Source organism: Sorex fumeus, unplaced genomic scaffold (genome assembly GCF_029834395.1).
Source record: "Sorex fumeus unplaced genomic scaffold, SorFum_2.1 ptg000026l, whole genome shotgun sequence".
NCBI lineage: Eukaryota > Metazoa > Chordata > Mammalia > Eulipotyphla > Soricidae > Sorex > Sorex fumeus.
In genome coordinates, this window is record NW_026606083.1 from 7,500,430 (window position 1) to 7,527,741 (window position 27,312).

Below are 27,312 nucleotides of genomic sequence, written 5' to 3' on the forward strand. Positions count from 1 at the left end.
TATCCCCACGTCCCCCTAGTCTGGGGCTCTTCCGAACGCAGGGCCCAAGGCCACCAAGACCGGGGTGCTGCTGTCCACTGGCTGTGTTCAGGGTGACTCCTTGTGTGCTCCGGAAGCCGTGTGCAGCGCCAGCCACTGAGGCCAGCACCCTCCCCATTGTACTCTCCCTTGGGCCCCGGCTGCACGTTTCCAGTGGACACAGAACCTGGGCAGCTTCGATGGCTGCAGGACAGCCCTGAGGGGGCGAGGTTTGGATGCTGCCCAGAGTATGCAGGATGGCCACTGGCATGGTCACTGCACCCTCAGCTCATAGCCCCGCGGGGTCATCAGTGGACAGAGACTCATTGGCCGCAGTGCAAAGAGCCAGAGCAAAACCTGCAGGAGATGGGGGTAGGCAGGACCCGCGGGAGACAGAACTGGGGATGCAGGACCCACAGGAGACAGAGCTGGGGAGGGCAGGACCCACGGGAGACAGAGTTGGGGGCGCAGGACCCGCGGGAGACAGAACTGGGGACAGCAAACACAGAACCCACAGGACACATACTTGGGGCTCGTGGCGTTTTGCATCTTCCTTTATTTGAGACTGGTTCACAGAACCCAGGGGCAGCCCAGGGACCCCATCAAAGTGCTTCAGCCCCCCGCACAAGCTTTTCAAAGACCTGAGCCTTGAGTGGGATAGGAGCCATAAGGGGCAGGGCCACGGGTGAGGGCAGACCCCAGGCCCAAGAAAGCGCTCAGCAATCTGGCCTCTGTCCACCCGGCCTCCCCAGCTGCACAGGTGTCTTCCGGAAGGACCTGGAGGCAGGGCAGGGGCAAAGGCAGGCCAGACCGCCCGCAGCCAGAGCCCAGCACAGAGCAGCTGCCAGGGCGGGTCCTGCCCACACCCTGGACCTGGGCTCGGGGGTCCTCGGGGAAGATGAGCTGGAAGCAGGAGGGGACGGGAAGCAGGTGCTTCTGGAGCTCCCTGAGCAGGGGTCAGCAGTAGGACAGGTAATCGATGAGCCGGGGAGGTATGTCTAGTTTGGCGATCTTCTCCAGGCCCCGGACCCCAGCGGTCCGCCGCAGGCTCACCCGGCACAGCTGGGACAGTGTCAGAGGAGTCTCTGCAAAAGGACATAGGAAGCACAGTCAGGGGCAGGACGGTGTAGACACCACACACACACATACACACACACACACACGTATGCACACACGCATGGACACACATATACGCACAAACAGACACACACAAACACAAACACACACACATACATACGCACACACATATACATAAAAACACACACACATACACCCACACACACTAACACACACATACAGACACAAACACACATACACTTTTACAGACACACACATACACTCACACACAAACACAGACACACACAAATATACCCACACAAACACACACAGACACATACATACACCCTCACACAGACCAACACACATACACCGTCACACAAACACACTCTTCCAAGAGGGACTAGATGTGGGGACACCTCAGTGGCAGAGGACATGCCTCGCATGCAGAAGACCAGGGATTGATGCTGACACTGAATAAAATGAGCACTGGAGACACAGTACAGGGGACAGGCGCTTGCCTTGAGACACAGCTGGCTGCGGTTCAATCCCTGACACCCCACATGGTTCCCGGAGCACTGCCAGGAGTCATCCCTGAGCACAGAGTCAGGAGTAAGCCCCCCCCACACACACACACATACACAAAATAGAAAACAGAACCCTAAGAACCCATGTCAGTGGCCAGATGTCCTGTGCCTGGTCACTTGGGGGGTTTACTGGGGGGCTGAAATAGGGTCACAGCCCCCTTTGGGCATGGCTCAGACTGTTTAGCTGCCCCTAATGTGGCAGGACAGACTGTAAGGACAGAGTTTCCTAGTAACCTTCCCCCGGGCCCTTCGCGAGGGCCCCGCGCATGCCCATGAGTCTCACTTTCGTAGAACTCGAAGCACTTGGCAGGCGCACTGCTGCCCCATGTGTAATCTGACGGCTTCTTGCCCCGGTTGTCCCGCGCGTAGATGTCGCCTCCAAACTCGATGAGCATCTCAATGAGGTCCACATTCTTCACCTTGGCTGCGTGGTGGAGGGCCGTCTCGTGCAGCTTGGCTGCGTTAACGTTGGCGCCTGTGGGATCAGGGCCAGAGCAGACGTCACAGCCCGAGCCAGCGTGCAGGGAGGGGACAGCGCATAGCCACAGCCCCACCGCCCCTGCAAACTCAAGAACACACCTGCAAGGAGATTCAGGTACAAGCACACACATCTGCACAGAGACTGCAGGAACACACACACACACACACACACACACACACACACATCTGCACAGAGACTGCAGGCACACACACACAGACACACACCTGCACGGAGACTGCAGATACACACACCCACACACCTGCACGGAGACTGCAGGCACACACACACACAAACTGCACGGAGACTGCAGACACACACACACCTGCATGAAGACTGCAGGTATATACACACACACACAAACCTGCATGGAGACTGCAGGTATGCACACACACACACCTTCATGGAGACTGTAGGTACACACACACACACACACACACACACACACACACACACACGCCTGTGGGGAGACCGCGGGGAGGAACAGCCGCCTCTGCACAGCTGCTGTGTGGACAGCAGGAGCCAACAGGACGCACCTGCATTGAGCAGCACCTTGGCACAGTCTAGGTGCTCGCGGGCACAGGCGACATGCAGGGGGGTCCCGAAGTGACAGTCGTGCGCTTCCAGGTTGGCCCCGACGTCGATAAGGAGCCTCACGCACTCGGAGCTTCCTGGGAGAAAGTGCCGGGGAGCCGGGCTGAGTGGGCAGGCTGGGGCTGGGGCCGCCACTGCTGGGTTAAGCATCCTCTGGGCCCCCCTGAGCTATCGGGAGAGCCAGCTGCCCCCACGCGCCTCACTCACCGCTCATGCAGGCCTCATGCAGGGGGGACGCCGTGTACAGCGGGGGGTTGACCTTGGCCCCATAGGCCAGCAGGAGCTTCACACACTCCAGGCTGCCCGAGGCACAGGCGTCGCACAGTGGGGTGCTGCCATCAATGTTCCGAGCGTCCACCTGGTGGCACAGAGAGGGCTCAGGGCAGCTCTGGGACTGGCGCACGCGCAGCATGTGGGTCTGGGGGATGGAAGAGCCTCAGGAAGAGGGTCTGGGGCTTCCCCTCTAGCCTCGCTCAGCACAGGGGGTCTGAGAACACACGGGGTCTAGCCCTGGCTCTGAACCCCAGCTCAGGCGCCTGCAGCATCAGCACCATCTCTCGCTGAGCAACCCCGGGATAGGGCACCAGGCCCTGACACGCAGGTGCAGGCCGCTCTGTCCCCAGTGACCCCGACCCCTGGCCAGTCGAGCACGCCAGGCAGCCAGGGGTAGGCACCCCACTCCTGGCCCCTAACCTGGATGCAGAGCCTCAGGGCCATCCTGCAGGGGCCAGGCAGCTCTGCCAGCACACGGCCACCCCCTGGGAAAGCCACAGATGTGCCACCTGGTCACTGCCACTGGCCCTCCCCCAGCAGTGCTGCAGACAGAGCCCATGGAAGCACTCCTTCCCTCCTTCTCTCCTCTGGCCCTGAGGGAGCAGCCGGAGTTCCCGCCAGACACCCCGAGGTGGGGGCCCTGCTTGTGGGGGCCCAGGGACAACTCTGCTCTCATCCCTGGCCCAGCCTTCTGCCATTCAGAGTAGGGACCCTCCCCTGCTGCTCCCCGAGATGGGGACCCTCCAACTGCTACCTCATGAGATGAGGACGAGGGCGGGGGGAACCACCCCCCCCCCCCCCCGCTGCTGCTGCTTCTCCCAGACCCCCAGCAGCTCTAGGGCAAAGACCACCCTGCTGCCTGGGTCGCTCCCCTGCCCCGGCTGAATGCCCCTCTCCTTCCCTCTGCCCCTCTCCTCCAATAGGATCCACCTGTGTCACTCACCCAGGCACCAGCTGCCAGCAGAAGCTGCACACACTGGGCCTGGCCCTGCAGGCTGGCGGCGTGTAGAGGTGTGATGGAGTCCACGGTCACTTGGTTCACACAGGCCCCGCTCTCAATCAGCTGCTGCAGCCGCACTGCCTCGCCCCGCTGTGCGGCTTCATGCACGGGTGTCCGCTCCACCCAGAACCCTGAAAGCAAAGTGGGCTGAGTGTGGGGCCCACCACTCCAAAATCTGCAGGGGGGCGCACAGAACAGGACTTCGACAGCACTGTGGGTGCCCTAAAATATATGAATAAAATTAAGTAGACTGTATCTGATCCATTGAAAGGTCTGATGGGCTTGAGCGATTGTTCCTGACCCCGGGAGCACAGAGCAAGCAGAAACCCCCAGGAGGCGTCTATCCAGAAGGGGTGTGCCATCTGGGGCCGCAGGGGGCCGGGGCCAGGGTGCAGCAGGAAGCGGCCGTGCTTGCACGGGCCCTGGGCTCAATGTACAGAATTGTGGGAGAGCATTCGCCGTGTTGGTGGGGCACGGGGCCCACTCCTGCCATCAGCCGCCTCATCCCGACTCTTCACTTGGTCTCCAGGGGGTGCTACACGCATCCATAAGCCTTGAGGAATCCGGAGTAACACCACCCAGGACAAACCTACAAATCCTCTCATCAAAGCTGGAATGTGGGTCCTAATGGGAGGGCACTAACAAGGGCATTAGCGGCTCTAACAGAAAGGCACTAACATGGGGACCTAAGTTGGGCTCTAACATGGGCACTAACATGGGCTCTGATGTGGGCTCTGACATGGGCACTAACGTCGGCTCTGATGTGGGCTCTGACATGGACTCTAACTTGGAAACTAACATGGGCTCTGACGTGGACTCTGATGTGGTCTCTGACGTGGGCTCTAATGTGGACACTAATGTGGGCTCTGACACGGGCTCTGATGTGGGTTCTGAAGTGGGCACTAACATGGGCACTAATGTGGGCTCTGACGTGGCCTCTGACATGGGTCCCTAAGATGAAGACCCTAACACCTAACAAACAGGAGGGGTCCAGAGCACCAACTTCAGAGCTGGGGATGGAATGGCAGCCTGCAGGGCTGGGGGAGGAAAACCAGGACTCGTTTAGTGGAAACACTAAGTGTTGCCAGATTAGAACATTCTGGAGATCAATAAGGTGCTCTAATGAGCACAAACTTGCACGCTTACAAAGGGATAAGATTACAGTTTAGATTTGGGGATTTTTTTAACCACTAGTACTTAGTCACAGTCACAGTCCTCCTGTTGTTGTTCGATTTGCTCGAGCGGGCCCAGTAACGTCTCCATCATGAGACTTATTGTTACTGTGTTTGGCATATTGAATACATCACGGGTAGCTTGCCAGGCTTTGCTGTGTGGGCGAGATACTCTCGGTAGCTTGCCGGGCTCTTCGAGAGGGGCGGAGGAATCGAACTCGGGTCGGCCATGTTGGCTGCGTGCATGGCAAACGCCCTACCCGCTGTGCTATCGCTCCAGCCCAACCACTAGTAAAAAATTAGAAATCATGTTTAACAAAAGATGAGGGTGGGGCCCCACACAGGTGGACGCAATTGGGAGCTGGTTGCCACCACCAGGGGTCAGAGGGATGGGGACACAGAGGAAGGGTTACCCACCGCCCCCCGCAAAAGCCTCCTGACATCCCCCAGAAGTAAGACCCCCTGCTTCATGCAAAAGGTGGGTCAGCAGAGGGTCACGGTCTTCAGGTGGTAGGATTTGCAGCCAGCAGCCGCGGGCACAGAAGGGGTCTCAGCTGTGAGGGGCATCTCAGCCTGGGCAAGTCCCTGGGGAGAGGGGCCTCCTCGGAAACCCAGAAACCCAAGCCCTCAGCTTCTGTTACTACCCCCCCTGGGGGAACCGTCCCCAGATCCCTGCCCTGCTAATTGGTCTCCTGGCACCCCTCCCTCCCTCCCTAAAACCTTTTCTGTCACCCCCTCCCTCCCCCAAAGCACTCAACCACAGTTGCTGGCTTCGCTACTGGGGGACCTGGCACATTGGGTGCTTCTCGGGTGTTTATCGTGACCTCAAATTGTAACAGAGGGTTCAAAAGGAGCAAATATCCCACCCCTAAACGTGCATGCACGGACACACACACACACACACACACACACACACACACACACGGAATAAAAGCTTTGCTCTGCCGAGGAGAAACCCTCACTCAGCATTCCTTCTGCTGGTTTTAAGAGCCTTCTCGATTTCCTTTTCTCCCTGTGTCAGGTATGAGTCCCAGGAGCTTGTGGGTAATCCTGAGGTCACACCATGCCACAGAGCAGGGGCTCCACAGGGCACAGAAAGGGCTAGCTGTCGAGAAGAAAGGAAGTACATGCATGTAAGGAGAACAACCCGGGCCCGCCCATATGCACTTGGGAGCTGCCTGAGCTGAGCCAGCATCCCCAAGAGGATGTTTTCAACTAAGTTTAGCCGAAGGGGCGAGGCCCAGCTCAGAATGCAGAAAGCCTTCCTCAGCCCCATCTGCACCAAGCCAGTCCAGAAGAGGGATGCAAAGTTAAATTTTCTCATCACATCTAGAAATTCTGTCCCTTAAAATAGCTGCCGCCTGCAATCAGCGCATTGCAAAATACACCAGCTTCCAACCTGTGCTTGCTGATTCCTCAGCTTTAAAGCAGCATTTGGGAGATACTTAAATCCCTGGCCAGGGAGGAACGTGGGGCAGGCACACAGCAGTGGCCAGTCTGCCCCTCCTCCACGTCCTGCCTTTGCACAACCCCCCAGCAATGACCCTGGGGCTCAGGGTATCAGGCACCGTCTCATGGTCCAGGGAGATGTTCCTAGCACAGTGCTCAAGAACCCTCCCAGCCTTGCTCGGGGAGCAGGAAAAGGGGCCAATGCCCAGACTCCCATAGGCAGCGCCTGCACTCCAGCCCTGAGTTACCTCAAAACCACCCTGGGCGGTATCTGATTAGCTTACTCCCCGGGCTTCGTGGGTGTCTGCACTGTGGGTGCTAAGTTGTGAACACCATGTTCCCTTGAGGATGTGGCTTTCTGCAGACACCGTGTGCACGCCATCATCCTGAGCTCGTGGAGAGCTGATTGGCTGAATCACTTGCTTGTTTGCTTGGAGTCTACTACACATGGCAGGTTTGGGGTCAGAATGTGAACATTCCCAGGGGGGGCCTGGATTTCTTTGGGCCCAGCTGTGTGCTGCGTGTTCAGTTCATTCATTAGTGTTGAGATAAAAGTGTCAGTGGGGACAGAATTAGGGAGGTGTGTGTGTGTGTGTGTGTGTGTGTGTGTGTGTGTGTGTGTGTGCATTTTCCTATCTTGTTTTTGGGTCACCCCTTGGCAGTGCTCAGTGTTCGGGGATCACTTCCGGATCCTTGGACTTGGAGGGTCCACATATTATTGAGAAACCCAACGTAATTTTTTCCGTGTGTAACACCAGCTCCAGCCCCTGGCATATTGCTGTGACCCAGAAAATACATTTTTTGTTACTGGAGTATATTTTTGTTTGGGGGCCACATGCAGCAGTGCTCAGGGCTTACTCCTGGTTCTGTGCTCAGGGAGCATTCCTAGCAAGGCTTGGGGACCCTACGGGGTGCCGGCCACGTACCACCACTATGCTGCCTCTCCATCTCCTACAGCCTCGCTTCTTAAACTGGACCACAGCCCTATGTGGGGGTTGTGGGGGGGTGCATCTTGAAATAAATTTGTGATTTATTATCAGTAAGCATCTGCATGCATACTTGTTCTGTATGTCACTGTCACTGTCCTCCCGTTGTTCATCGATTTGCTCGAGCAGGCCCAGTAACGTCTCCAATGTGACACTTGTTACTGTGTTTGGCATATGTTCCGTATGTACAATCACAAAACAAATTCTCGGGCAAGAAAGGGGTTGTGAATGGAAACTGTCTCAGAAGCCCCCTCCATTCACAACCCCTGCTCTCCAGACGCTTTTCCTAACAAAGCGAAGGACGGTCACCAATGAGGACCTATTAAGGGGACTCAGGATTCCCAACCCTCTTTGGTCTCCCTTTTCAGAAAAAAAAAAAAATCACTTTTAGCAACCCCTGCCGGCAAATCTACTTTCTCTCTGCAGAGAACACTCCCCAGGTGCTGAGGCAGCAGGACTCACACCCTCCTGCCAGGCTGCTGGGGACAGGGCTGCTGCTTTGGAAAACCCCGTGCTCCGGCACAAGCACTGGAGCGTTTGTCTAACTGGGCACCGGGGTCAGCTGCCAGCTGCTCACCGAGGTGACCCCCACACAGGTCACACCGGCAGGGCAAAGTCTGGGGCTGGCTGGTGTCCGGTTATGAGGGACGCTCAGTGCACACCTTTGCGGGTGCCGCGCTGTCCTCTGTCCTCTGAAAACCCTCCGGGCTCCTCCGGACTCACCCCAGCCCCTCGCCTGCGCCGGCATCACCAAAGCTGGCTGTTTCGGGTGTTTTCTCCTTTCTCCAGCCTTTGCAAGTGCGTCCACCCCCATGCCTGTGTCCGCCGCGGTGACACGCAGGGCTACTGCTCCCCGCAAACACTGTCCCTCCGCGTGTCCCCAACACTGTCCCTCCAACACTGTCCCTCCGCGCCCCCCCAACACAGTCCCTCAGCACGTCCCCCAAAACACTGTTCCTTCGCGCGCGCCCCAAGTCCCTCCGCGCGTCTCCCAACACTGTCCCTCTGCGTGTCCCCCAAACCCCGTCCCTCCAACACTGTCCCCTGCGCCCACCCTCTTCCTGCGGGCGCCAGCCAGAGTCTCCCGTGCGGCCTCCCGGGCTCCCCGCCCCGGGACCCCCGAGCCCCCCGAGCCCCGCCGGCACCTACCCACGTCGCCCAGGAAGCAGCCGTCGGCCGCGCGGGACTCCATGCCGGCCGGCCGGGCAGCGCGGGCACCTGCGGGCGGGCCGGGCTCGGGGCGGCGCCCGCGAAGGGGCCGCGGGGACTTGTAGTTCGCGGCGGAGTTGCCCGTGCCCAGCGCGTCCGACTGCAGAGCGCGCGGGCCCTGGGCGGCCGCTCGCCCCTATCCTCAGCGCACCCCGGCCCACACCCCGCCAGGCTTCCCGACTACGCGCTCCCCAAGTCACCCAGAGCAGGAGAGCAGAGCGGGCAGGGCTCCAGCTTGCACCCAGGTGCAGACCCCGCGGGGTCCCCGGGGGTCCCCGAAGGTCCCTGGAGCACCGCCTGGAGGGACCCCGCGCGCAGAGCCAGGAGTCAAGCCTGAGCCCTGCCGGACGTGCCCCCCTGCAGAACAATCACCAGTTCAGATAGCCGGGGTTTATGTGGAAAACAGGAAAGCCCGGCCTCTCTTCAGAGACGGGTCTATGCTCATCCGAGCTCTGCGTGGCCGGAAGAAAGAAGGCTTGGAACACGTTTCCAAAGGACGCTCAAGTGACCCGGTAAGAAACACACTTGGGTTTTGCTTTGGGTTTTGCTTTGGATTTTGGTTTTGGTTTTGGTTTTGGTTTTGCCTTTGACAGTTTACAATACTCGGAAGGTTTCACTTTTCCAAAGCTGATTACAGCCTCTTCACCAAACTTCTCCTCTACCCTGGCCCGCCCTGGCCCTAAATGGGAAGGTTAGTTTGACGCAGAAAGTGGAAATGTCCACACAACTTAGCACACCTTGTGAGACCTCTGATCTCTGAGGAACTTTTATATTTCAGAATCCGAGTGCTGAAATTACAGTCCCTTCAGTTACATCGCATCCCAGTGGACAATCACATGACTCAGAGGTGGTCTGTCCTGTATACCTGGCTCAGAGGTGGTCAGGCCTGTATATGATAACAACCCACATGATCAAGGCTGATCATTTGGGACTGCTACAACCAAGAAAATGAATCTTCTTCTCCGATGTTCTTTCTGGGGAGTCTTTTTGTGCGGTTGGACTGGAAAGTGATGAATCTCAAGGCATGAGTGCACTTCCTTTGGAGACCCAGACCTCCAGCTCTGGATACAGAGGGTTGGGAACCCGGGAAGGCATTGGGAACAAAGGGGGGTGTGGCCACTCCTGCTTCCATCTTAGCCTTTTGCTCTGGCCGCCTTTTGGCTGTAGCTGTGAAGTGGGGCACTCACTGATTTGAACTCTAGAGACCTCTTGCCCTATTTTCCAGCTCCACAGCTCCCTAAGATAGGTCTCCTTGGTTTCTCTTTACCTTGGCTTGTAACTAGAGTGACTGTGAAATGTGCCTTGTTACCACCTGGCCTCTCTTACCTCAGGCCCACCACTCCCAAGAGACTGTGACATGTGCTCCGTCACCACCTGGCCCTCTCTTACCTCTCTTACCAGGTCACCACTCCCATCTTTGAGTCACCTTATTGATCAGCTCTCTGAGCAGTTACTCATACCGCATTGGTGACATCTTCAACAATTGGGCTACCACTTAGCCCAGTTGGGCCTAAGGCTATCCTCAAAACCCACTTGGAATGTGTTCTTTCTTGGCATCTATGATGTGAGTCAGTCCTCCAACCCCATTGAACCATTTTTTTTTTCTTGGTCCTTTCTCAGAAATACTTGACCCATCTCTTTTTTGAATTTTCATCAATATTCTAGAATGCGTCCAGAATCAAATAGAAAAAGATTCTTTAAACCAGACAGATGGAACACTTACACTAAAGAAAGGCTGAGTGGGATAGAGAGTGGAGCTCAAAATCTGAAGGAATTCTTACTACAGTCAAAAGACAGGGGCAACTCTGAGGACTGATGCAGGAGCTCCCTATGGGTACCCCCCGCATTCCAGAGATTGGCACTTTCAGAGCCCACTTCTGACAGCAAAATAAGTAAACTTTAAACAAAACAGAATAGTGAATTTATTAGCAAAATACTTTAGAATAAGAGTTTTATCCTTAAAATGTGAAATTAAAATTTAGTTTATTCAGGAATAGCCAAAGCAATAGCAACTCGAGAAGAAAGCTCTGATGGAACTTATGTAAACCCAAGACTAAGGCTCAGAAGAGCTTATTTATATAAAACCCTGAGAGTGTGAGGAAGAATCGTCCCGAGATTTGATTGGATGGGAATAAGTGCCCACTTCTCTTTGACTCTGCTGTGGTGCTTTTTATTGGTGCAGCTTTTGCTGGATGAGAGAGTTGTGCTGTTGAGCAGTAAGATCCCTCCTTATTTGTCAGTGGCAGACTGGTGTCCCCATTGGGTTACACAATGAAGTTCTCCATGTAGATAATGGCAAGGCATAAGAATTCTTGCTCTTCTCATCTCCCTGTCTCCAATTTTGTCTGAGTTCCTTATTTGTCAGAAATTTGAACTCAGGAATTCTCTGTTCAGTTAGACCTTATTATACCTCTTGTTTTGAGGACACCTATACCCCCCCACACACACACCTGAAACATTTCCAGCCTGTCTTCATACGATATAGCTAGCTACACTTCTGTTTTTCTTGAGGTAGTGGCTGGGTGTCTGTCAGTGGGCCCCCATGGGTGGGTTATGTGAGGCAGAGAGGAGAGAGATGGTTACTTTCTCCCGATCCATCTCTACCACCCCGGGAACAGTTGGGAAAGGCAAGTCTGATAAAACCTGCATTGAGCCTCTGCACGGCAAGGACCTCACATCCTGCCAGCCCTAAGAGGTGGCTGTCAAGCCACACCTGACATCCGATTGTTCTTCTCAGCACGGGAACTGATCCCCACCGAACTGATCCCCACCACCTGATCTCTCTGGGGAGCCACAGACTCCAGCTGGAGTGAGGAATTGCTCTTTGAGGGAAAGGAAAGTCAGTCCTAGGCCTTACCCTGGGTTTCCTTGTCTTTTTCTCGCAGAAAGGAATTTTAGAAGTAGACAGCAGTGAAGTAAAAAAGAGATTTTATTTGGAGGCTTTGAGTAAGGGGAAGAAGGGAGAGAAAGTGAGAGAGAGGTGAGCTTCTCCAAAGATGGGAGAAAGCCCCAGTACACATCTCAAGAGGGGAAATGCAGGTGCCACATGTGCCACATGAGCACAAGGAGTACATGGGCTGGGGCAGCATATGAGAGCCCTTCCTTTGTTCAAGGTGGCTTTTATAGTGTTTCTCCAACCTGCCCCCACGTGAGACTTCTACCTAGGTAAAAGTCCTTTTCAAGGGTGGTTGCAAGAGGGTAGAGTTGGGAGTGGGCAATGATCCTCTTTGAAATTCCTTTCCTGGCCTTTATTCCTGCTGAAGCTTTTTTCCAAGGTGGGAGGGGCTCTACGCCTTCTCTGGGTCTCTTGGTGCCAGGTGAAGGTCTGATCAGGCCTTACTTCCTGCGCTCGGAGGTGGGCTTCTGCAGCCACCAGAGTACTATTTCCCCTGAATTCCATCACCACCGGGGCCCTTTCCTATCTTCCTGCCTCCCTATGTTACTACAATCTCCTCAAGTTCAATGCAGCCTCTGGTAACAATGAATAAGAAAATGAAAAGGCGTTACTGACCAACAACTCTTTCTATTTTCACTCCATGGCACATGTGCCTGGTTCGTGGTAAATGTAACGCCTGACATCTCTGATTGGTAAATTAATGCTATTTCTGGATGCCTTGTTCTCCGAAATGAGTCTCTTCTAGTGACTTCTTAAACCACTTACGTAAGCAACTACTGCAAGGATTTCACCCTTATTAAAACACAAGGACGAGACCTCGGGAACGTGGCACTGGGGCAAGACCAAATCACGGTCCCCATCACCGGTGCGGCATGAGCCTGCCAGTGGCTCAGGAGCCCGGCCTGGCAGAGCCCGCGGCCTCGAGAGCGCTCACTTCCGCATCCGGTGTGGCACGGGCGCTTCCGGCCCCACCCCTAGCGCGTCGCCGCGGCTGCGCCTGCGCAGAGGGGACTGCGGGGCCGTGTGGACGGCGGCTGACGGGCGCGCGGTGCCGCCTCGCCATTGGCCGTGCGCGGGGCGGACGCGCGCCTGAGTTTTCGCTTTCTCTTTTTTTTAACCCCGCCCCACGGAGCGCCCGCCCCCGGGGGCCGGGTTCTGCTTCCGGTTCGCAGCGCGCCTTCTGTCTCTGTGTGGAGGGCGGCGTCGTCCCGGCCGGGCGGCCTGAGGCAGCGCGGAGCATGGGGAAGCGACCGGGCGCGAAGTCCCGGGCGGCGCCGCGGGCAGGTAACGGCGGGCGGGGAGAGCGGACGCGACCCGGGGGCGAGCCCGGTGTTCCCGGGACCCGCGGCCCGTGTCTGGTCCGCTTCAAACCCCCGGGGCGAACGGGGCGTGTGAGTGTGTGAGCGTGCGTGTGCGTGAGTGTGGGGAGCGTGTGCGCGTGGTGTGTGAGTGTATGTGTGTGAACATAAGTGTGGTGTTGTGAGCGTGTGTGTGTGCATGTGTTTGGGTGTGTGTAAGCGTGTGTGGTGCACGTGAATGTGGTGTGTGTGGGTGTAATGTGGTGTGGGTGTGGGTGTGAATGTGGTGTGTGGGTGTGAATATGGTGTATGTGAGCGTGGTGTGTGTGTGTGTGTGTGTGTGTGAGAGAGAGAGAGAGCGCCCACCTTGGACCGTGGGGGGCGTTTAGCAGGACTTGCATTCCTTGCGGCTGCAGGCTCTTGCTGATACCCCCCGCCATGGTGTTCTCAGTTTGTGCTCAGTGGTCAGTGCCGGAATGCTGGGTTCCTCGTCAGTCGGGGGGCTGGATGACACTCTCCAGGGACGGACCTCCGGGGAAAGCTGGGTGTGCCTCCCTGCCAGCCAAGAGCGGAGACCGGGTTTTCTTGTCATGGTCCAGAGATTTTTTTTTTTAATTGTAGATAATACCAAAAACTTTTCTTTCCCTTAGACCATTTCAGACCATTTCCTTTGCTCAATTTTCCCCCCTCAAACTGGAATCTGAACTCTTCTTTGATTGGCTATTACCACACTGTTTTAACGTTTGTAGTTTTGTAGCATATTTTTGGTGCTTTGTTTAAAAAAAATCCTTTGGGCTCTTTTGTGTTCTCCCTCCCTGATGAAATTTATTTTTAATTTTATTTTTTTTATTGTTAAATTTTCCTCTTTTTCTTCTGAATAGTAGAGATGAATCCAGTCTGAGAAAATAAGAGCCATTGAGGAGATAATTATAGATAGATAGATAGATAGATAGATAGATGTGTATATATATGTAGCACTGTAGCACTGTCCTCCCATTGTTCATTGACTTGCTCAAATGGGCCCAGTAACTTCCCCATTTTGAGACTTGTTGTTACTGTGTTTGGCATATTGAATACGTCACGGGTAGCGTGCCAGGCTTTGCCATGCGGGCAAAATACTCTCGATAGCTTACTGGGCTCTCTGAAAGGGGCGGAGGAATCGAACCCGGCTCGGCTGGCTGCCTCTGCACAAGGCAACCGCCCTGCCGCTGTGCTATTGCTTTCTTCGATAGCTCAGCTGGTAGAGCAGAGGACTGTAGTGGACAGTATATATATGTATACAGATATATAGATATATATATGTATATATGCTGGAAGGTGTAAATAACATTTTTCCTCGTGAAGTCTAATAAAGACTGATTTATATGCATTTCAGTGTTAAAGATACTGTTAAGATGGCTGATCTCATATAATTTCAGAAGAGTTAAATTCTTCTTCCCTAAAATGTATAGAGTTTGTTCTAATTCTTTACAGTTATGCCAGAAATCACTGCCAACACCAAATTGTTAATAATTAACCATTGCTTTTAGGAAATTCCTCATTTAGCCTCAAGTTGGAAATGGTACATGCTTTATATAGCTTTAATAGGAAATAGGTATCAATCTCCTCTGATGGATATTTCTTTTTTGATGTGTTTGTTTTGGAGACATTTCTAAGCCTCAAGGAAGGTAGTTGTGAACCTAATGTAATTAGGTTCTCGTGAGCATCTGATCATATTATTTTTATTTGATTTATTTTTGTTTGCTTTTTGTTTGGGGGCCATACCTGGCAATGCTCAGGGCTTACTCCCTGATAGGGCTGGAGCGATAGCACAGCGGTAGGGCGTTCGCCTTACAAGCGGCCAACATGGCCGACCCGAGTTCGATTCCTCCGCCCCTCTCGGAGAGCCCGGCAAGCTACCGAGAGTATTCGATATGCCAGACACAGTAACAACAAAAGTCTCCAATGGAGACGTTACTGGGCCCGCTCGAGCAAATCGACGATCAACGGGAGGGCCTTTACCTTTACCTTTACCTTTACTCCCTGATGAAATATGGGCTCATCTTTTCAAGCTCTGTAGGAAGTCTTGGTAGGATATTGCTTGCGATTGCATTGAATTTATAGTTTTAATTTGAGAAGATGCTTTTGGGTTTTTTCTTCTAGAATAGGTATGTTTACCTGTTTCTTCTATTAAACTTTTTCTAAGTATATATATATATATATATGTATATATATATATATTTAGTTTTGTCCAAGTACATTTGTGTACCCAACTTTATAAGATTGTCACAAATACAGTAGATGCCTCTGGCGTCATCTTCTCCCTAGGAGCAAAAAGTATCACTCATCTCTCCCATCCCCATCCCCATGATCATGAATTTTGTGTTATTTATTCAGTTGCTTTTCTGTTTGGTTTGGTTTGGTTTTGAGTCACACCCAGCTGTGTTGTGCAGGGATCACTCCTAGTGGGCTCGGGGGACTTTGTGAGGAGTTGGATAATCCACCCAGGTCAGCCACATGCAAAGCTAGCACCCTATTGGATGTGCTGTTGCTCATGCCCTGACCAACCCCGTCCCACTTGCCCTTCTTCTTTTTTTTTTTTCTTTTTGGGGTCATACCCAGCTCAGGATTCTGCACTCAGGAATCACACCCAGTTCAGGACTCTGCACTCAGAAATCATTCTTGGCAGTGCAGTGCTTAGGGGACCATATGGGATGCTGGGAATTGAACCCCGGTCGGCTGCTTGCAAGGCAAATGCCCTACTCACTGCGCTATTTCTCCAGCCCCTCGCTTGCCCTTCTTAACCAGCTAGTTCAGGAATGAAACCAGGGCCCCACCTTTGCAAGGCCTGTGCTCTAGCCCTGAGGGACAACCTTGACCCTGCACTCAGTTACATTGTGTACAGTGTATCACTTGTTAGTGTACCTTAACAGCTATATTGTTTCTTTCATCTATTTAATTGGACTTTATTTAAATAGGATAGCTGCAAATTACTTACATGTAAATTACTTCAGTGTTGTTTTTAAGATCCATCTTTGTTGAAACAATGTGTCTGTATTTTGGTGATTTAGAATCTCTTAGGCCCTTTCCTCCCCACCCCAACAGTTGCTGCCCACCAATGGCCTCTCTGGCTCCTGGTCAAGCTGCTAAATGGCCATGATCCTAGAGACTCAGGAAACAAATCTCGGAACCCAGCAGGTTTTGGTAGAAATCCTTCCAGATTTAATTGTTAAAATAAAAATTAAAAAAAAAAGAAATATCGTATGCCTGGAATGGAACTCTCAATAACTTTAAATCATAGTTCTTTAAATAAAAAAAAAAAAAGAAACAGAAGAAAAATTTTGGAATTCCAAAATTGCGCAACCACTACTGCAGCCACGTGACATCATATGTTATTCATAACCAGCAATAGAAAACAAGTTGTCTATGGTTGCCTTTTCGCCAGATCTGAGTGTTGGGGTAAAATTCGAAATAGTAATGGTGGGTCTGGTGTCGAAATATTGAATGTAATCAAAGTAGAGAGTAATAGGGAAATTATCTGCCCCACAGGTAGGGGGAGGGTGAAGGATGGGTATACTGGGGTTTTTGGTGGTGGAAAATGGACACTGGTGAAGGGATGGGTTTTCATCATTGTATGACTGAGACTTAAACCCGAAAGCTTTGTAACTGCTCTCACGGTGATTCAATAAATAAAATTTTTTTTTTAAAAAGCAAGGTGGAGTTCATGCCCAATTCAATCAGCCTAATCAGAGGCTGAATAAATAGCAATACTCCTACATTAAAATTAAAAATTATAATCTCTTAGGGCCTTTACACTTAAGACTATTGAAGATCCTTTAAATTTGTGTATTTGGATTACAGCATGTTAAAATGTTAAAACTAGGTAAGGTAAAGGTAAAGGCCCTCCCGTTGTTCGTCGATTTGCTCGAGCGGGCCCAGTAACGTCTCCATTGGAGACTTTGTTGTTACTGTGTTTGGCATATCGAATACATCATGGATAGCTTGCCGGGCTCTCCTAGAGGGGCGGAGGAATCGAACTCGGGTCGGCCATGTTGGCTGCGTGCAAGGCAAATGCCCTACCGCTGTGCTATCACATGTTAAAATGTTAAAACTAGGCAAATAAAATTGTCATTATTTTTGTCTTTCTGTAAATGAGTAAATGGTATGTACCATAACATCTATCACCAATACCCCACCCCAAAATAAAATAAGTAGAAAACATGGGGCCAGAGAGAGTGTACAAGGGGTTAAGTACCTTGCAGGTGGCCAACCTCAGGTCTACCCCCAGACTGCCTTGATCCCTCAGCACAACCAGGAATGATCCCTGAGAGTTTTTTGTGGCCAAAAAACCCTAAATAAAATTAACAGCATTTGGAATTTTTAAATGCAATGTTAAATACCTTTAACTGGCATATATAGTATATTTACACTTATTGCAATTGTTCTTATTTTACACTTGTCGTGGCTGTTGTACATTTGTCTCTTCTGTTTATATATTGATTTTTTTAGCTTCAGTCATCATCCTGTAAACTATATGGTGTTTTTATCATTATTTTAGAAAAATCATGCATTCTTGACTTTTTTTTTCTTTTCTTTTTTTTTTTTTGCTTTTTGGGTTACACCCGGCAATGCTCAGGTGTTACTCCTGGCTCATGCACTCAGGAATTGCTCCTGGTGGTGCTCGGGGGACCATATGGGATGCTGGGAATCGAACCTGTGTTGGCCATGTTGGCCTCGTGCAAGGCAAACGCCCTACCCGCTGTGCTATTGCTCCAGCCCCGCATTTATCTTCCTCTTCTGTGTTCAAGAACTTTAGAAACTTTACCCAACACTTTCATGACACATTTTATTATCTTATAATTTAAAATACTTTCCAGTAAGTTGGAGACGTTTGGAGACTTTATTACTATTTGCAGTTGATGCTTATTTATATTTTCCATGTGTTTGCTACTTTATTTTTACATTGCTTTTGTTTTGAGGGGAGGTGGTGGGTGCTGGTGCTGTGCTCAGGGCTTGCTTCTGTCTTTGCTAAGTGATGTCTCCTGACAAATCTTGGACCTTATGCTGTGCTGGGGATTAAACTGTAGGATCAACCGTGTGCAAGGCAAATGCCTGCAATGGACTCTCCAACCCTCTAAAACTCTTAGATGACTCATCTGGGCCATTTTCCTTTTGCTGAAATAAGTACATCTTTGGAATGACTTTTATTGAAGATTTTTTTTTTTTATTAAATTGACTGCCTCATTCAAGTGTTTTGACTTAACATAATTTTGAGAGGTCAGCTGTCATCGATTCCTTTTCTCTGGCTGTCTTTCTTTTAGTCCTTAACTTATTGCTATTTAACTGTAAATATTTCCATTTTATTTGGAATTCTGTGGCTTATATCTATAAGTTAATGTTTTTAACTGCCCTTTTTGGGTATTCATAATTTCTGAACTCTGATATTGTCTACTTATGTTCCTTAATGTATTGATATCTTTTTGTAGTGTACATGATAAATATTTTCTTTTGGTCTTTTGTTTTCACTTTATTTTTCATAGCTTCCCACATTTAATGCACTGCCAAATTTGTGAATTTTGATGATCTGATAAGTGAAAAGTTAAAATTTAATGATAAAACTCTGTAACCGGGCCTTTTGAGAAAAGGTATAGAACTATTAACTACTCTTTTTTTTTTTAAAAAAAAAGGCCTGCTTTTATTTATTTATTTTTGCTTTTTTTTGGAGGGGGGGCCTGGAGCGATAGCACAGTGGGTAGGGCGTTTGCCTTGCACGCAGCCAACATGGCCAACCCGAGTTCGATTCCTCCGCCCCTCTCGGAGAGCCCGGCAAGCTACCGAGAGTATTTGATATGCCAGACACAGTAACAACAAAGTCTCCAATGAAGATGTTACTGGGCCCGCTCGAGCAAATCGATGATCAACGGGAGGGCCTTTGGAGGGGGGGGTCACACCTGGCAATGCACAGGTGTTACTCCTGGCTCTGCACTCAGGAATTACCCCTGGCGGTGCTCAGGGGACCATATGGGATGCTGGGAATTGAACCCTGGTCAGCTGCTGCAAGGCAAACGCCCTGCCCACTGTGCTATTGCTCCAGCCCCAAACTATAACTACTCTTGAGATTTTTTTTTTATCATTATTGGTTTATTCAGGTGCTTCTTCCATTTAGATAATGGTTGTAAACTTTTTTTTTATTTTTCAAACTTACAAGTATAAATTGGTGATTCATAATTTTGAAATACTTTACCTTATTTTGTGATCTTCCTCATTTCCAGTATTTAACACTTTTTGTTCTAAATAGTGATCCATTTTATCACCTTTAGAAAAGAATGTGCTTTTATTAACTCACTTGACCTTTTTTCAAATTTGTTTTTTGTGTCTGGGGCATATTTTCTCTTTTCCTTTAGTAAGATTTTAATAACTCTTAATTGGAGAACTACTTACTCAGTGTTTCACTATCCTCTTTGGAACCATGAAATACAGCCTTTGATGTACACCTGCTTCCTCATTAGGAGAAAGAGGATTCAGGACCCCCCACTCCTGAGACCTGCCCCACGCAGTTGAAGCACCTGCTTCCCCCTGTTTCCCGTCTCAGTCCCTGTAAGTGAACAGACTTGAGGTGGAATGTAGCTGGGGTGGTGGCAATTTAAGCATTATCTTTGTTATTGTGCAGATTAAGTGTCACTTTCTCTTTTGTATAGTTATCAAAAGAATCAGAAGTGAGTCTTAGAATGTAGCTGTTCTGGGACTGGAACGATAGGGGTAGGGCTAGGGGTAGGGCATTTGCCTTGCACTTGACTGATCTGGGTTCAGTTCCCAGCATCCCTCCCCTGAGCACCATGAGGAGTAGTAGTTCCTGAGTGCATGAGCCAGGTGTAATCCCTGTAATTGGCTTATTGCATCAGTTTGAGACAGCCATTGCCTTGTACAGAGCCATGCCATGGTGCTTCGGAGATGGCTGTGCTTCAGCCCTTCAAGCCCCTCATCCTTCATGCCCACCCCCCCAAATATTTTTTAAAAGGTATTCTCTTTTCTTGATTATACTGAATGCCCACAGTGAACATACTGTTTTAAGTGATCCATATCTGTGTGTGTATATGTATGTATCTGAAACCACAAATATAAGAATCTGCCCTTTGAGTTCAGAGGTTTTTTTTTTTTAATGTTTTCTGTATTTACAACATAATAGTGATTATTCCCAGGATCTCATGGTTTCCTCTAGCATATGGAAATGCATGTGGTTATCTTAGATTCCTTGCTTAAAATATCAGTCAAAAATAGAGATGAACTAAGATCAGACCAAATGTTTTATCTCCCCATATGCCTTCAATTTGGTTTTGTTTGGTAAGTTTGGTTAGAGCTCAGTCATTTAGTGGAGTGGGGAAAACATTCTTTTTTTGGGGGGGGGAAACATTCTTATTCCAAACCCAGGAGACGATCTAATATTCAAAGACTTATTCAGTAAGGTCTCCCTCATGGAACCATACCTATCTGTATTTGCGCAGTGGGGAGAAAGCAAGCTTTCTGGGGGCAGTGAGTTAGAATAACTTGAGGTCTCCTGGTCAGGTTAGACCTGGAATTTGCAGTCTGGTGCTTATTTATTTATTTATTTATTTGTAGTCTAGCGTTTAAAGGTTGTCTTTTGTTTTCTTTGTTTTGTTTTATTTTTGGATAGTTATTTTTTATTTAAAGAACAGCGATTTAAAAAGTTGCTGATAGTTGAATTTTAGGTATATAATAAGTAGCCTGACATTTTTGCAAAAGGCTTTGAATGCTTGCCAGCAAGACCCTCAATGAAACTGATTTGGAGTGGGGGCTGTAGCAGTAGTACAGCGGGTAGGATAGGATGCTTGCCTTTTGCTACAGTGATCCCTGAGCACAGAGCCAGTAGTAGCCCCTAAACATCTCCCGGTGGGACCCAGAAAGCAAAAACAAATAACCGTTAAAAAAAAAGTTTTGGAGTGAAGTAACAGTCTTAGCCCAGCTGGTGGCTAGCGGCTAGCGGGTAGCAGCTGACCTTGGAAACAGTAAGCTCTCCCCTGTGGCCCTGAGGGCCGTTCCTACCAGCTGCTGTGTACCTGACCGCGTGCGCACCACCACGTGCCACGTTGACTTTCAAAAGCTGCCGGCCCGCGCTCGTGTCCGCTGCACTGGCTTCGGCTGCGGGAGGGGGCCCGCAGGGGCAAGGACAGAGGCACAGCCCTCTCCCCCAGGCACTATGAGGTGAGGAGGGGGCTCCAGGCCCCTCCACTCACCTACCGCTGCCCATCCCCCACCACCACCGCTGCGGGTCTCCGGGAATCACCGTCCTCTGCCGCCTCACGGGTCATGGCTCTCCTGGGCCGCACTCACGGCGCCTGTGGTACTGCAGACGTGAGGGACTTGGGGGCCCTGAGAGATTTTCCCTGCACCAGTGGTCCCTGAGGAAGGCGGGGATGGGGGGCGCGCCCCGTCCTTCTGTTTTTTTCTGGGTGCGCACTGCGCAGTAGGTCAGCTCTTGAAGCACCTGTGATCCCGGGTGGATTTTGCACTTCCTCATTAAGGCCCCCTTGATAATTGTACCTTTAGCACATGATTATCTTGAAAACATTTACCTTTTTGCACATGGTACGACATACATATATAAATTTTAGTTGAAAATTTTCACATATTTCTCATTCTATAATGACTTCTGTTCTTTTTAGTAGGGATGCTTTGTTTTATGGGCCTTTTATTGTTTTTCACATATGGAAATGCCACTTTAGATATATTTTAATATAATTAAATTTAGATTTATTTGTTTAGATTATTTTTTTTAAAGAGCTAAACTTCCTATACTTAGATCACTGTAGGTAACTTGGCAAGAATACTTAGTATTTGTATTTGTTCTGATACTAGGGTTCTGCTGGATACTGACACTTGGCTGGACTGGGCTAATATTATGTGCCTCTATGGATCTTACATGCTAGTGAGCAAGACAGAAACTTTGTCAGTGGATAAATAATTGTGTGTCCCAATGAATGATGTTAAGAACACGCTTCTTCAGATAGTATGACCAGAGACTGGGGATAAACTCTGAAATGGGAGCTAAACCATGGTCAGAATGGGTAAAAGAAATAACATGTTTGAAGGTTTGAAAAGAAGAAAGAGCTTTGCAGCTGACAACCAGTGAGGCTGGGGGCTCAGCAATAACTGAGGGGGAAAGAGTTGAATATAAGAGGTGGGAGGGAGTAAGTGGGGGCCAGAAGGAACATTTACCTTGTGGTCTAAGAAGCCAGGAAGGGTTTTTGTTGTTTTTGTTACCCAGCAGTGCACAGGGCTTACTCCTGGCTCTGCTCAGGGCTGGCTCAGGAGACTGTAGGGATGTGCTGGGGATTGAATCCCGGTCAGCTGTGTGCGAGGCAAGTCGTGTTCTACCCACTGTACTTTAGCTCTGGCTTTCACTGAAGGATTTTTAAGAAAGGAATGAAACTCATCTGGAAAGCTAATCACATAAATGTTTGTTGGAATCTTGCTCTATACCAGGTATTTCCTTGGGCACAAGATTATAGTCCTGAAACAGACAGATCCCCTGTATTCATGAAACTAATAGTTCCTGAGTGGTTGAAGGGTATTCAGATAAACAGTATAGTATCATGGTTTAGTAGTGTTGTTCAGAAGATGATCACTTGTTGTGATGTAGGTTCTTTAAATAATTCTATATGTGTGGATTTTTTTTAATACATGTGTGTTTTCTATTTGGTAATCTGCTTTTCTTTAAACAAATTATGCCTTTTTTCTGTATTTATTCAATAACCTGCTTTTATTGAGGGAAGTCTTTGGTTCTTAAATTTAGTATAAAAATAATAGTACACAATTCTTTAAAAGCTCTAACAATAAAAATTTGGATGAGCTATAGTATGGAAGAATTATATAGTCACTTATGGTGACAGTCTGTGAGGTTCTCCTGCTTCATTCCAGAGTTCATGTTGGGGTTTCCCCCGTTTTTTGTTGTTAAGACATCACTTGTTGTTCCCTGTTATGTTGGCAGTGTTGCTGAAAATCGGTTTCTATACTCTCTGCTCTTCTTTTGTTTTATTTATGTTACCTGCACATCAACACAACTCTGTTTTGGCCACTTTACCTTTGTAGTAATTTTTTTTGAGGCACACCCAGTTGTGCTAGGGCTTACTCTTGGCTCTGCATTCAGGGATCATTCCTGGAGGGCTTGTGGGGAACTGTAGGGGGTTTCTGGGATCAACCCCAGTGGCCAATAGAGAGTAAATGCCCTACCCACTATATCCACTTCTGCCCTGCCTTTGTCATAATTTTCAAAAGACGGTGAGTCCTCTAGATTCATTCTTTTTCACAATTGTTTTGGACCTTTGACTACTTCTGTAGGTTTTATAAGCAGGTCATTAACTTCTACAAACTGGGATGGTTTTGAACATTTTTTTATTGTTTTTTAAATTTTTTACTAGTGAATTTCCGTGAAGAACAGTTACAGACTTACAAACTTTCGTGCTTGCATTTCAGTTTTACAGTGATCGAGTACCCATCCCTCCACCAGTTCCCATTTTCCACCACCAGTGGTCCCAGCATCCCTCCCACCACCTCCACTTGAACATTTTTAGATCTGTGTTTTAACAACCGCTAGCAAGGTGACAAAGCAAAGGAGTAGTAGGTGAGAGATGTGTCTCAGTGGAAGAAGTGGAAGAGTACTTGTCTAGCATGTGTTAGTCCCTGGGTTTCATTCCCAGCACCTTATGGTCACCTCCAGGAGCACTGCCTGGATTGACCCCTGAGTATCAGCTGAGAGTAGCCCCTAAGAACCACTAGTTGTGATCCAAACCATAGACACAATAAATAACAGCATAAACTGTAGCATTGACATTAACTTTCTGGTGTTCTAAGAGTAAACCTAGTTAGGGCCAGGGAGGTAGCTCAGTACAAGCTCAGTATTAGAGCTTGCATGTTTGAGCCTTGGATTCCGTCCCCAGAACTGAAAACAAAAAGTACATCTTTTTATCCAAATAAGATTAGAGGCAGAATTGTGTGGGTATATTCAAGATTCTTTGTTGTTTTCGGGCCACACCTGGCCATGTTCAGGACTTACTCTTGGGTTCTACGGGGGGGGGGGGGGGGGGGGGGGGGAGGGCGGGGGTGTCACTTTTTTTTTTGTATTTCATACTGAATTCCTCAAATAGCGAACGACTTAAATTACATAATGTTTCATAGCTCTACTTTTGCATCTGTTCCTGTTGTTTTCTTGACCATTCATATCATTTGAATACTTTGATTTCAGAAGTCTCTTATGCCTCTCTTGAAATATCTGCTATCAATGAAATTGGTTATGCTATTGTGCACCCACCATATCATAGTCTAGATCCTCCTCCACATTTATAATTCTGGCTTTAAAGATTTGTCCTTCTTTTCTAGTCTGAAATTTTTTTATGTGTAGGGCCTATTTTTCGTGTGCTTGATAAACTCCATAGAGAGATACTGATACTCACCACTAATAATTTTAATGGATGGATGAACCCTGCCTACAAATTTGGGAATAGGGAAATTTTAGTTTTGTCTGTATTATTTTGTTATTTCTAACCAGTAGAATGTTGGTGTGGTTCTGTAATATCTACTTTCAAAGATTTGAAAGATTTTATTTCCAATCAGGTAAAACTATTTCCTATAATTTATTTAAGTGAACAATTTTTCTTAGAACCTAACAAATACTGAAGAAAAAGCTTTTCAAATTAAGTGTATTGCTTCTTATAAAACATTTGCCCCTTAACTCTGGAGCTTTCTTAAAAGAGATAAACATTGCAGAACGGTATCCAATGTAAAACATTTATTTATATAATAGATGTCTTATAAAGAGAGCCATTTATTTTATGATTTTTTTTTCATTTTAGCATTTATGACATTAACAGAGAACAGGACTGTGTCAAGAATTCTGAGGGTATACTTGGTGAAAATGAATTAAGACCATCTTCCCAGCTCCCTTCTCTTTTAGAGAAGAGTGAGACAGGGTTCATATCAGAAAAGAGTAGGTATTAAACTAAATTTTATAAGTTATTGCTTATTTCAAGTAGAACAGTACAATTGCAAATTGTAAATTTAGTTCACATAACATCTTTTAAAAATATATTTCCAATAGTTACAAATTACTTAGAATCATTAGTCCAAAATTGATAGGTGATTACGTTTTTCAGTTGTATCATAAAAGGTGCAGACCCAAGGAAAAAATGTGAGATTTCCTCTATATTTTTTCAACTTACTAATTTCATTTTTGAATAAGATATTTTAAATAGAAGGAATAACATTCTTAAGTAAGAAAGACCCACATTGTTGTAACATATATAAGGTAAGAAGTCTTAAATTCCCCCTTTATCTACTTCTGAGTTTCAATAAACATTGACTTAAAAACAGAGAGACAACTCTGTGGGGTGAGTGCGTGCCTTACATGTGGGAGACCTGGATTTGCGCCTTGGCACTACATGATCACCCAAGCCCACAGGCTGTGACCGAAACACTAAGTCAGAAGTAGCCCCAAACACTTGCTGGGTGTGACCCCAAAACGCAAAACTAAAAAAGTTTCCCTACCTTTCTAGTTACTTTTCTGTACACTTTTCAGATACACACTTTTTAAAAGTATTTTTGCCAGAACACATGTAATGCATATTATTTATTCAGTAGTATAGGTAAGAGGTATCTTCTTATGCAGTTTATATAGATTTGTTGTTTTTAGTTACTGGTTGCAAGGTGTTTTCTTACTGGTGACTTTCAGTTATTTCCAGTGTTTTTGCTGTTCTAGATGCTGGTGCACCGAATACCCTGATACAAATATGGCTTCCCAGAAATAAGTTGGTTTATTATACATTATTTTTTGTTAGATAATGCCAAATGGTGTTCGAAAAAGTTATATTTATCTTTAACTGACAATTCTTTAACATCTTAAAAGTAAATGTTAATACATCTTAGTATTAAACAAGAAATGGCCTCTTTAATAGCTATCAAATGCCCTATTTAGATTAGATAAAGCATATAGTGTGTATTAATGGATATAGGTTACAATCTGTTTATAGGAAATACTGATAGGGGATTTATTTATTTTTATATAAACAAAGTAGTTTTTATTGACACTTACTTAGAAAAATTTGAGGGGAGAGAAAGTTCCAGAGTGGAAAAAAGCAGAGACATAGATAAGCAAGGAAGATACATGTTTGCTTGGGAGAACATGATCTTAAAGAGCAGGCCAGGGATTTTTTTTTCCCCCAAGATTAGTTTCATTAGTGTGTTACCAAAAAGATTACACATTGAGTTTTTTTTTTGGGGGGGGGCCTTTTTTATTGTGGATACACCCAGCGATTCATGGTGGGGGGGTGGGTACTCCTGGCTTTGCAACTCAGGAATCATTCCTGGTGGTGCTCAGGGTACCATATGGGATGCTGGGAATCGAACCCTGGTCGGCCACATACAAGGCAAACGCCCTACCTGCTGTGCTATCACTCCAGCCCAAGATTACACATTGTTAAGTAAACAGTGCTTTTTATGATTTTGTTTTGGTGTTTAAGCCACAGAAGTGTTGCTCAGGGTGTTCCTACCTCTGTGCTCATCACTTCTGGCAGGAATGGGGAACCAGTGGGGTGCAAATGAATAAACTTATTGGTTTGAATTATATTTGATTGTCATCACTAACATTTTAACATTTGAAACTCTTTACTGTATCCTCGTTTCTCACAGCACTGGTTAAATAAGGAAAAAATAAAACAAAAAGTGGAGTAAAACACATCATAGATCAGATGGAATATTCATCATAACTTTTCCTTCCTTACACTGTATAATCTTATACTTTGGATCAGGGAGTTTTGTTTATTAGAACATTTAAAAGTTATCTTGAAGAGTTAGGAGAGTTTAGTCCAAATTAAATGTACTAAAATACCTGTTTTCACTTGTTTCTTAGGTATCTGTTGTTTGTAAGTTGCTTTTAATTGAAATGCTATTTTTTAAATTTTTTAACTTTAATTTTATTGCAGTTGACCTAGTTCTGATAAAAAAAATGACACATATGACTAAAATTTGCATTGCTACATAAACTATTAATATGTAAATACCCTTTATAATTTATAAATAAGTCATTTCTCCCCTCCTCCCAACTTATAAAAGAGGAAGTAAATAATTTAAGTGACTAAATAGAATGAATATTCATTTGACTCAGTTCCTTAAGTGAAGACTTTTGTAAAACTAAAAAATATACAGGCTTGGGGGTTGAGGCAATAGCACAGCGGGTAGGGTGTCTGCCTTGCACGCAGCCAATCTGGGTTCAGTTCCCAGCATCCCATATGGTTCCTTGAGCATTGCC

General features: G+C 47.9%; 2 protein-coding genes across 2 annotated transcripts in view; one reads left to right on the plus strand and one right to left on the minus strand.

Moving 5' to 3' along the window:
• Nucleotides 1-652: 652 nt before the first annotated feature.
• On the minus strand, nt 653-8,951 carry ASB13 (ankyrin repeat and SOCS box containing 13). The gene is made up of 6 exons (XM_056114636.1): nt 8,763-8,951; nt 3,950-4,137; nt 2,941-3,091; nt 2,676-2,810; nt 1,945-2,136; nt 653-1,103 (listed from the first exon to the last, which is right to left on the minus strand). Exons 1-6 carry the CDS (start codon nt 8,803-8,805, stop codon nt 976-978), a joined length of 837 nt encoding a protein of 278 aa, XP_055970611.1. The 5' UTR covers nt 8,806-8,951; the 3' UTR covers nt 653-975.
• A 3,917-nt stretch (nt 8,952-12,868) lies between these two features.
• TASOR2 (transcription activation suppressor family member 2) overlaps nt 12,869-27,312 on the plus strand; it is a 57,444-nt gene continuing 43,000 nt past the window's right edge. The window contains exon 1 of the mRNA XM_056114552.1: nt 12,869-13,002. Within this exon, the coding sequence (XP_055970527.1) occupies nt 12,957-13,002 (46 nt within the window). The 5' untranslated portion in view covers nt 12,869-12,956. The remainder of the gene's footprint in view (nt 13,003-27,312) is intronic.